The 11,449-nt window shown below is 42.7% G+C and overlaps 1 protein-coding gene across 2 annotated transcripts; it reads right to left on the bottom strand.

Annotated features, from left to right (window-relative positions):
• Nucleotides 1-216: 216 nt before the first annotated feature.
• On the bottom strand, nucleotides 217-11,048 carry C1H11orf58 (chromosome 1 C11orf58 homolog). 2 transcript variants are annotated; one of them, XM_072985708.2, is made up of 5 exons: nucleotides 10,812-11,048; nucleotides 7,389-7,472; nucleotides 2,795-2,855; nucleotides 2,047-2,156; nucleotides 217-827 (listed from the first exon to the last, which is right to left on the bottom strand). In XM_072985708.2, the coding sequence occupies exons 1-5, from the start codon at nucleotides 10,908-10,910 to the stop codon at nucleotides 621-623; spliced, it is 561 nt and encodes a 186-aa protein (XP_072841809.1). In that variant the 5' UTR covers nucleotides 10,911-11,048; the 3' UTR covers nucleotides 217-620. The 2 variants fall into 2 exon arrangements, with proteins under 2 accessions (XP_072841809.1, XP_020658603.2); XM_020802944.3 differs by having other exon boundaries at nucleotides 10,845-11,044.
• Between the last annotated feature and the right edge of the window lie 401 nt (nucleotides 11,049-11,449).

The following is an 11,449-nucleotide window of genomic DNA, read 5'->3' on the forward strand; positions in this document are numbered from 1 at the left end:
GCTCTAGCTGTGTTGGGGATCTTCGGTCTAGAATACTGCAATTTTTCTTAAGATCATGGTTACTCCCTCCCAGAACAATTTTTCCATCATCTTATCTGTCTTGTCTTAAGGCTGCTGTTGACTTACACTCACACACAGATCTTTGATGTGACAAGTCTCACTTGCCAAAGCATCCTAAAACACTATTCCTTCAAGGTATGAGCCAGACACAAGAGCTCCAATTCTCACTCTTTAATAATTACATCACTCAAAACCCAAACAGAATGCTGGTTTAAAAAAATAAACCACACACATAAAGAGGTCAAGAATCATTTCAGTAAATCATTTTAACAAGCTCGGGAAGGTTAAACAGCCATCATGGAAGTGACTGAAGAATAACATAAAGGTAATTGGAGAACTAAAGTTCATTCCCATCCATTTTTATTTTTATGCTTTACAAAACAAAATGGATACAGTCATGCTGATAAAAATAGCTTCATGGCATTAGGAATGCAAACACAATTATTACTCTAAAAGGGCCTTATTAAAACCATAGTAGAAAGATCTGTGCTGTCAGCAGTCCAATACTTTGCACTGTAACCATAAGGCTTACTTTGCTCCAAGGCTGATTTGCTCTGTAGTTATGTACCACTGGATTTAACAAACATCATTTTATAGTTGCTTTTTCCATCCTTCTTGGGTTGACGGTCTTCAACATCGCTGTGCTTTTCAGCCGGCTGCTCCTGCTCTGCAGATTCTTCTTGCTCAGAGTCAGAGTCACTTTCTGAGTCCTCGGAGCTTTCAGGCTCCAGGGAGTCTCTTGTATGTTCTTCTTTATCTTCATCCAGCTAAAATAAAGATTTAGATAGAAGAAGAAGAAAAAAATTTCTGTTTTAAAAGGAAGTCTCCTGCTGGCAATTGGTCTTGTGTCCTAGGTAACACAATAAAATACATGGCAATGCTAAATGTACAATAGCCAATTAAAATAATCACCATGAACACTTTATCACAACTAATACTGAACAAACATTAAATAATCATGAGATTAAAACATGCTGTAAAACAAATGCCAAAACAATATTGTACAGAGCATTGATATTGTACCTAGGTGAGCTTGTGGGCAGGTCCTTGTCCCCAGAATACCTCAGTTTCCCTCTCAGAAATTGTATGTTATCAAGCCACTGGAGTCAACTCCACAGTGCTGCTCTTTTAAAACCAAGCAGAACATGAGTTCCAGCAGGACTGTGGGATCCTATGCCCTTCCAAGGATTTAGTATACTCGTTCCCTAATCCCATAGCCCTGACAATGCTAGTGAGGGCCTCTGAAAAGTCAAAATATTGGGGGCTGGGGTGTCAGCCTTGTTTAAAACAAATAGGGAAAAGAAAGAACACATTACTGAACTCAACTAAAGGCAAAACACATTGCAATCTACAAGTATATTATATCTCTTAACAAAACTGGCAATTTCATGGTAGTTCAACAATGAACTCTTGTGTCACCTAAGAGAACTTGCTGGTACATAATTAAAATCTGTTACAAATATTATAGGGATTTTTAATACACCACAAAATCCTGAGACTCAACCAAAGATTAAAATCTGAAGTAGGGCCAAAACAAGTACTTGGGGGACCTGACATCATCCACGGGCTTTTAGTTGGCCACCTTGCTCAATACCATACTGGATCGAAATCAGAGGCAAAGAAACTCTGTCCAATTAAATTAAAAGTAAGCTTCAAAGTATAACCAACCCACTAACACACAACATGCTAGAAAGTCCAGGCAACAGGTACTGGATTTCCAGAAACTGCCACTGTTCCAGATAGCAGCTGCCACAACCTGCTACAGCTCGTCACCAGCAGAAACAAAGTGACTGTAGCTAGTGGAACAGTTTGGCCTGGCAGTGGTGTGAGGAATGAACAGCTCAACACACTTGAAGAGTGCCTGGGTGAGAGATACCCAGTCAACAATACTGTCCTGCCGTTTTGCCATGTCTATAAACCTTCGGATCACAGGGAAAAAGGGGTGTTCTGTCAGTTCTCATCCCCAGTTTAAATATATTTTATTACCTCACTGAAACCAAGTCCACAGTGCCGCCGGTTCCTTCCTGACACAGTGCTATCCATGCTTTGTTGAAACTGTGTCTCAAGCTCATCATTCATTTTCTTGTCTTCTTCCCCTATATGTTCACATACGTTGATTACCATCCAGTCAAATTAACAAAAATCTAATTACAACACAAAAGTAGGAGGATAAGGCCTTTTGAAGTTAGAATATTTTAAGCAAGTCATTATTTACTACTAGCTATTTGTCACACGTGTGTTAAACCATGCAACAGGTGGGCCCAAAAGGCCCTGCAGAAACAGGCTAGGGGAGATTTGGTCGTCAAGAATGGGAAAAGAGCCCATGTTCGAACTTTTGAATGAAATCTTAACTGACCTACAAAAGAATACAATTTGTGAATTTATTGTGGCAAAAATCATGATGGCAATGATCAAGACATTATCCAGGAGGTGAAGTATAAAACTGCTCACTGGATGACCCATGGGGTTTGGAGAATGCAATAAGCCACAGTCTGTGAACCTCTGAGGGCACAGGTGGTGGTTCTGTTCTTATACAACATACGGCAAAGAAAGCATTCTTCTCAGAATTGAGAATTAGCTCTGAGTACAAGGAAAATCAGTCAAAATCCCTATTTTACAAACTTTACATGGATGCCTTGAGGAAGTCACGACTCAGTTTCAAACATGGCACTGCCTAGAATCCACCTAAATGCCGTTAAAAGGTGCGCTAAAGTTGACCGTATATTATACTGACCTGTTCTAAAATGTGAAGTTGATCTGTGATCTCCAATAACAAGACGCCCAGTATGTTCTTTCTAAAAGAAAACAGAAGTCATTATTCCAACATAGTAGTTCTATTAACCTTTTGCAGCAAACCAGAAAGAATTCTGTTATGCAGGAGACTAATGTTTTGTGGTGGTATAAGCTTTCATGGGTCCCAGCCAACTCTCAACTAACATATTATTTTTACTGAAATAAAAGGGAGCAGTATGGTAATTACAAAATACAAATGCAAGAGTATGCAATACCTTTAAAAATCACTTAAAAACAACATCATATAATCTGTGAGCTTTCATGGATAATGGCCATCCACTTCATCAAGCATGTACCAGAGTGATGAATTAAAGTCTAACGCAACACTCTAAGGCAGTCTGCAACTTTCCTGACTTACATCTCAGAAAGACGTCTGGCAAGATCAGTCTTGCCAAGAACTTTTGGACGTTACATCTAGGAGCAACTTTCCTAGATTCCCATTGTGGTGTAGTAGATAGAGTGAAGGACTAGGAGTCTGGAAAGCAGGATTCAAATCCCCACTCAGCCATGGTACCTCGCTGGGGGAGTACAACTGGTAAAACCACTCCTTAAATATCTCACTTACCTTGAAAGCTCTCTTAGGAATGCTATAAGTCAGTTCTGACTTGGCAGCACAGAGAAAACTTTCTTTGTAAAATCCATCTTACCATGAACTTCTGGCTTTAAATTCTTCAGACAGGAACATGTCTGACAAAGTGGATGGTCTTGATCCACAAAAGCTCGCAGACTGAATGATAATTTTTAGTGATCTAAAAAGTTATTGCCTACTATAAATCACATTTGTATTATTTTAAAGCACTATAAGAAGGTATTCGCAAAGGCTTTCATGGCCGGGATCTAATGGTTGTTGTGGGTTTTTCGGGCTCTTTGGCCGTGTTCTGAAGGTTGTTCTTCCTAATGTTTCACTAGTCTCTGTGGCATCTTCAGAGGACAGCACTCTGGGCAGTGGTGTCCTCTGAAGATGCCGGCCACAGAGACTGGCGAAATGTTAGGAAGAACAACCATAAGAACACAGCCAAAGAACCCGAAAAACCCACAACAACCACTATAAGAATATTATTGGTTTTTACTGGCAGCTCTACATGAGATGTAACCACTAGTGTACAATATAACTGCCTGTAACACACCAGGCACCTTTAGATCTGTTTATTTCTCATGTTCTTGCATCCAATTTTCCTGGGTCTACATATATCAACTACAAGTTGAACCAGAGGCTAAAGTCATTCCGGGGGGGGGGGGGATCAAGAACAAAATTAAATAAGTTCCTGTGATCTTGACTGCTTACATCTCAACATTCAAATCCTGAAGCCCAAATTAGAATAAGAGTTATGCTGTATGAGAAGCAGGACAAGCATTCATGGACTATATAAATTTCTTAATTACATTAATCTGCTTCATTTCAACCTCCCACAGATCCCTTGAAATAAACTAGTTCCAGGTATGATACCGACTCATACAGAGAAAAACTAATGAAAAGTGTAAGTGCCTATCTTTACATAGGTATCTATTATCTCAAGCAACTTATTTGAAATTCTAGGTCAGTGATGGCAAAACTTTATGATCCCGAGTGCCCAAACTGGGGGAAAAAATCCAGTGGGCGGCAGGTGGTGGCAGCAGAAGTGGTGGCGGAAGGGGGAATCTGGGGCACGGAGGTGCTTCCAGACCCCACTCCGGATTCATGTCCAATCATGCCCAACCCCCACCAGCACCAGCTGCTCCAGATCCTGGCCCGCCACCTGTCAGGGTGCTAGCACCACAGCTGCAGCCGCCTCCTCGGGTTTGGCTGCCAGGAGTAGTGATCTGGCAACTTATGGCTCATGTGCCTGCAGAGAGGGCTCTGCATGCCAGCTGTGGCATGCGTGCCACAGGTTCACCATCACTGCTCTGTGTGGTCACTGCACTGGAATGTATTGTGTTAAGGATGAAGAGAATCAGATTATGATGATAGTCTTTCCTCATAGGGCTTGGTTTCCAGTCCCCTGATCATCCTTGTTGCCCTCCTCTGAACCATTCATGTTTGTTGGCATCCTTCTCAAAGTGCAGTGTCCCAAACTGGACACGAGAGATGGGTATGAACCACTGGTTCAGCATTGTTTTTGGCAAAACAGGTGTCTGGTGCTTCCTTTCTCTGGCAGTTTCCCTGCCCTGCCTCCTCCAGGCACTGCTTTCTGAGGGGAGGCAGGTCTGGGAAGTTCAGCTAAAAAACGAACTGGTATGAACCACTGAGCTGGCAGTTCATGCTCATCTCTACTGGACATAGTACTGACAATAAGGCCTAACCAGTGCTGAATAGAGGGGAACCAGTACTTCACAAGATTTGGAGACTATATTTCTGTTAATGCAGCCTAAAATAGCATTTGCCTTTTTTTTGCTGCTGCAGCATTGCACTGTTGGCTCATATTCAACTTGTGATCTACAACAATTCCAAGATCTTGCTTGTTGTATGACCGAGACAAGCAACTTCCATCTTGTAACTGTGTATTTGGTTTTTTCCCCTAGGTGTAGAATTTTGCACTTATCACTGTTAAATTTTATTCTGCTTTTTCAGCCCACTGCTCAAGCTTATCAAAATCTTTCTGAATTTTGTTTCTCTCTTCCAGGGTTTTAGCAGTTCTCCCAATTTTACTGTATACCATTTGAAAATTTAATATGCATTCTCAGCACCCCTCATCTAAGTCATTAATAAAAATGTTGAAAAGCCCTGGACTGAGCTTGTAGTACCCTACTTATTACCCCCTCCCAGTTTGAGAAGGAGCCATTGATAAACTCTCTCCGAGTAGGATTCTGTAACCAACTGTGGATCTACCTGACATTTATGCTATCCAGCACACACCTAGTTATCTTGCTAATCAGAATACCATGGGGCTCTTTGTTAAAGGCTTTGCTGAAGTCAAGATAGATTATTACAGTATTCCCACTGTCTACTAGGGAGGTTACTCAATTTTTTAAAAATGAGATAAGATTAGTCTGGCAGGATTTGTTCTTGACAATGTATTATTTACACTGTATGGTCGTCCATAACTCAAAAGATCATCATGTTCCTGTGGCTATAAAGAACAGTTTAAAGGAAACACACTTTCAGAAAGAAAGTGATTTGCAAGACTACAGTCATACATGACTGCACTAATCAATATAGGTGGGTACCTTAATTTTTTTAATACAAAGATGTCTTGTAATATCTTAAAGCACAACCAGTATATTCTGGCTTTGTTTTTATGAGCCAAAGTCCCATTCATCAGGTACTCAAACCCACATAACTTATGCCAGAGTGTATCTGTCATTCTTGCATACGTCTGTGAATAGTATCACAAGTCAAATGGGAAGAGGTCACTCGACTAAAATGACTTGCAAGAGGCTGTCAAACACAAGGGGCTGAAAAATATGAAATAAAAAGCATCAAGAATGCAGAAAGGAAGAAATGAGAAGATGTAACAACCTGACAGCTATGTAATTTATGAAACACAATACATTTTAGGTCTTCAAGCTGAAGATTGCAGAACTTTCCACTGAGTATGTTATCTCTAAAGAAAAGCTTATTACAGTGGTGCCCCGCATAGCGACGTTAATCCGTTCCAGGATTAACATCGCTATCCGGAAACATCGCTGTACGGAACAAAAAAGCCCATAAGAATGCATTAAACCCTGTTTAATGCGTTCTTATTGGGCAAAAACTTACCGTTCAGCGAGGATCCTCCATAGGGGCGGCCATTTTCGCCGCTTCGGTAAGGGAGGAATCCCTCCAGAAAAGAACTGGAGCCCTCTTCCCGGCTCCAGCCCCTCCCCCTCCCCGCCTTACAGCTGACGGGCGGGAAGCTGCGGCTGCTCTTAGAAGCTTGCCTAGCAGCTAAATAGGCAGTGTAAAAGCACTGCTGAAGCCTCTGAAAGCGGGGCTTTGCCGGGGTGGGTGGGTGTCAGAGACAGGCACGAGGGGGGGTGCAGGGGGGTGGCGGGGGGGGTGGGCCTGTCCCTGACACCCACCCACCCACCCACCCCCACCCCGGCAAAGCCCCGCTTTCAGAGGCTTCGGCAGTGCTTTTACACTGCCTATTTAGCTGCTAGGCAAGCTTCTAAGAGCAGCCGCAGCTTCCCGCCCGTCAGCTGTAAGGCGGGGAGGGGGAGGGGCTGGAGCCGGGAAGAGGGCTCCAGTTCTTTTCTGGGATGAGGGATTCCCCCCCTCATCGCAAGCTCTGCAAAAACGGAGCATTTGCGATGATGGGAGGGGGAGCCATCATCGTAATGCGATTTTTCCCTATAGGAAAAATCACAATACGATGCAAAAAGCAATGGAAAAATCTTCATCGCTATGGATTCTTCGCTAAACGGGGCACCCGTTAAGCGAGGCACCACTGTAATTGTATGTCAAACCTAAGAGCAACCTCTCTTTGCTAATTTTAATGAACATCTTATACAGAATAGCCCATGAAACCCTATATACTTATCAGGAATATTGAAGCAAAACTTCACCAAGCAAATCAGAAAATAGTAGTCTTTTCCATAAAACTAGTGAGTTATTTAAACAAAAGATGAAAGCTCACCTTTCCAGCACCCATAAGTCTCAAGAACTTTTGCTTTCTTTCTTCATTACCCAAGTCTGCTGCCTCCCAACTGCTAGATCCAAGCTGCAACAGAAGATGGTATTTGGTTACATTAAAATAAAATATCAAGAAGTTACCAATAAACTGCAAAGCTATACAGTAGTCTGGTCATGCTGACTGATGAAATTTTTGACTGACTGGTGAGACGTTCTAAAATTTTTCAAGCCCTATTCATATGAATACATCAAGTTCGCCTGTCTACTTTGAACTCCAATTAAGAAGCATGGTGGTCTATAGGGATTTTTAAACTGAGTAGTCAGCTTCATACAATGTTAGGATCATAGTTACTAAAAACAGTGCAATAAGCACTGACATTTTTAGTGAACAAATAACAAAATATTGCTTCAGCAGCCAAGACATGAAGGTGAAATCATTTCTCAGAAAGTGAAAAAACAGGGGCACAATATTGCCTTCTTGAAGCAAAAGAAAGAGGGTAAATAATTGTACTTAATTATCTGTAACTCAAAATCTCCCTCTTAGATGCACACCTTAGCATGTTGAAGGGGGATTGAGCAAAACAGGGTAGTTGACAGCATCAGGAGGTAACTACTATATTTCTAGACTCCCAACAGGGTGACCCAAGGTGGAATAATTAAAGCAGAGGTATTAACCTAAGATGTATCCATTCTCTTCAAGAATTTATCGCTCCTTCAACAAAAGAGAACCGATAGTTCCAGTGATAAAGAAGCCAGAGAAATTCTTGAAGAACAGCTATTGGGCAGCAGCAATAAAGGAAGATAGCACCGAGGATCTACAATAAACAGCAACACTCAAGCTAATTCTATTTTGCACTGTGCAAAAAACACAATGGTAAGCCTCTTCTGAATATTTTATACCTGGAAAACATTATAAAGAGACAATCCAAGCAAACAAGAGACAGTGAAATTGGAAGGCACTCAGATTAGATATTTGAACAGCAAAAAACTACACAAAAATAGTGCTGTTCCTAATGAAGCAACTGGATTAAAGTAAAAAAGGTGTCTAGCTGCTGATGTCCATGGTGGAAAAGGAAAATTTGAAGATGCAAGATGCATACCATTGGAACATGAAAAGTGAGAATTATAAACTCAATTCTGAGATAATATCAAAATCATAAAACAAGAAACTGAATGTTCAAACAGTACAATACTTGTGGTAAGTAAACTGAAGTGGATTGGAACAGAATATTCACATTAAGGAAATTAAACAATCTATTAATTTGGGAATGACATGCTCAGAAGAATCAAGGTAAAGCAAGATGTTGCACAAGCAGCCAGAGGCTATAATGCAAAGTCTGACTGAATGCTATCAGACTTCACGCCTGTGGGTCATAAAATGCAATGGTTTTTTCCATTAAAAATATGAATGTGCCACAACATCTGAGTCTCTTGCAGAGAAAGTTACAATCTGGAATCACGCTACTCTTAGAACAGAATATGGAGAAATAGAATGTTTCAGGCAAGGGTATACAGTATTTCATGTTTCTGTTAAATGTATATTCAGAACAAATCATACAGAAAGCTGGATTAAATTTCAATGAAGGAGGAGTGAAAACTGGCAGAAGAAACCTCAATAACCTAAGAGACAGATGATACTTTTGTAGGAAATGACTTGAAAAAAATAGTTATAGAAGAGGCAGCCATATTAGGCTGTGCTAGCATATCAGGCAAAAACAAAATAAATAAAAATCAAAGAAGACAAAACCCTTGTTGCACCATAAAGACTAACTGCTACATTTTAATGTGAACTTAGGAGGTGGATTTCTAAATGAAAGCTCACATTAAAATACAGCAGTTAGTCTCTAAGGTGCCACAAAGGTTTTGTCTTCTTTACTTTTTGTTTCTCATTTGGTTTTACTTGAAATAACTGATTATGGCGACTTAAACTGAAAGTGGAAAAGCAATACTGCAGCTGAACATTAAGAAAAAATAATTACAAAAATGTATTCATGAAGAAATCAAAACAGTTTAAGGTTTCTACATCTTGGTTCAATCATCAAACGAGAGATTGCAGCTAAGAAAGCAGAAGACTAAGGCTTGGAAAAGGTATGAAGAACTAAAAAAGATCCTTAAGCATAAAGATGTGTTACTGGAGACAAAAAAAATCTTCCATGTTAGAGTAGTCTTGATTACTACATACAGGCGTAAAAGTTGCACAATGAAGAAAGATGGCAGTAAAAATATCAGTTCAGAATATGGTTTTGAAGATGAATTTGACAGACATAATAGCCTGCCAGAAAGACAGGTTAATTTATACCAAACCAAGCCTGAATTCTCACTCATAACAACCTGAAGCTATCATACCTTGGACTTATCATAAGAAGGAAAGACTCAAAGTAAAAGACAGTAAGGTTAGGAAAAGTAGAAGGCAGTAAGAGATAAGGCCTAACATTAGACAGATTCACTCAATCAAGGATCCTACAGACTTTAGTTTGCAAAACTTTAGCACAGCTGTTAGTGACAGGAACTTTTGCAAGTTATTAATTCATACCGTACACGTAAGCCAGAAGCAAGTAAACAACACACAGCAACAAAGTGTGATTGTTACTAGTCCCCATTAAATAGACAAAAAACATATTAATCCGAGTTGTTGCGTGAATCAGATTCCAAGCAGTTGCCCATCCATGTTTTTTTTTCTTTCAGCAAAAACAAAACAACGATGTCTGAAATAGGGCGAGGGACCCAGAGATAAGAGAGAAGCGTGGCAATGGAATGTGGCAGTAAAAGTTTGGATTTCAGAGATGAGACAGGAGAGGATGGACTGAAGTTCCACAGCCAAAGTTCCCTGAAACCTCTCCTCCTCCTCCTCCTCCTCAACCCGCGTCCCGGAGCCACCTGCGAAGCAAGGCAGCTGCTTCCTCCTCCCTCCAGGGAAAGGCGGCCACAGCAGCTTTTTCTCGCGGGAGAAAAGGGCGGGCAAAGCCACTCGGGAGGCGGCTCTCCTCGGACACACACACCCCCACCGCCCCGCCGAGGCTTCTTTCGGGCCCCCGCCGGTTGCTGCCAGAGGGCCGCGCCTCCCAACAGCTCCAGGGACCTTCGCGCCAACCAAACCGGGGGGGGGGGGAAGCGAAGCGCCCAGCCCACCCGAAGCGCGGGGTTGCCCTCGGGAAGGTCCACGACCAGAGAGTGGGGTGGGTGGGGTGGGGGTCCCTTCAAAGTCCGGCAGAAAAAGCCTCTCAAACGGGAGGAGAAAAGAGACTCGAGAGCAAGGGCCACCCTCCTCCTTCCACACCCCCCCCCAAACTGCCGCCTTCCTCCTCCTCCCTCCCTCCTCTTCCTCCTCCCTCCTCAGAGAGAGAGAGAGAGAGAGAGAGAGAGAGGCGACTCCCCCCCCTTCCCGGCCACTACCACCCCCCTTTCTCACTCACAGAGAGAGCCCAACCTCCTCCTCCTCCTCCCCCAGCCCCTTATTCACTTCGGGGGAAGCCGCTCGCTTCACGCCGTGGCCGTGCTCGGCCTGGGACTCCTTGGTGGCGCTCATCTTGCCGCCCTTCCGCGCCAGGCCGCCCGGGATCGCGGCCCGCCTAAGGATCCACTTTCCGGCCTTGCTGCTGTTTCCTCTTCCTCCTCCTCTTCCTCCAGCGAGGCTTCTCACTGCGCATGTGCGCGCTCGAGGGGGAGCGGCTCAGGGCAGCAATGCCTCTTGGAAGTTGTAGTCCTGCTCCGGCTGACCAGCAGCGGGCGAAGTGGCGGCTCAGGGAAAAAAAAAAGAGGAGGAATTCCCACAAGGCCCTGCGAGACAGAGTTAGAGGGAGGGGTTTATTTATGCGTCCCGCCTCTCGTCCGTTCCCCGACTCGTGATTGGCTGTAAACGAGAAAGGCGGGGAGGGAAAGCAGTTTAATCGGAGCTGTTACTGAACGGTCTCTTAAACCTGATTTTTCTTTTTTGTTGTTGGCAAGAAGTTGCTTTTCTCTCGTTCTTTTCGCCTACCCAACATTTATGTGAATGGGTTCAAGTAGCCACTGACATGCGTTGCTTTCATAGTCGGAGGCGGGGATTTGTTTAATTATGGGAAACAT

The sequence above is a fragment of the Pogona vitticeps genome, chromosome 1 (assembly GCF_051106095.1).
Source record: "Pogona vitticeps strain Pit_001003342236 chromosome 1, PviZW2.1, whole genome shotgun sequence".
Taxonomy (NCBI): domain Eukaryota; kingdom Metazoa; phylum Chordata; class Lepidosauria; order Squamata; family Agamidae; genus Pogona; species Pogona vitticeps.

What these genes read in the sequence shown, in the direction of transcription:
- C1H11orf58 (XM_072985708.2), bottom strand. Translation starts at nt 10,910, where the DNA reads ATGAGCGCCACCAAGGAGTCCCAGGCCGAGCACGGCCACGGCGTGAAG. An exon ending in TGGGGGAGGAGGAGGAGGAG is followed by an intron (nt 7,473 to 10,811) that starts GTTGGGCTCTCT and finishes CTTCTGTTGCAG; the next exon opens with CTTGGATCTAGCAGTTGGGA. An exon ending in GTGGACTTGGTTTCAGTGAG is followed by an intron (nt 828 to 2,046) that starts GTAATAAAATAT and finishes TCTTTATTTTAG; the next exon opens with CTGGATGAAGATAAAGAAGA.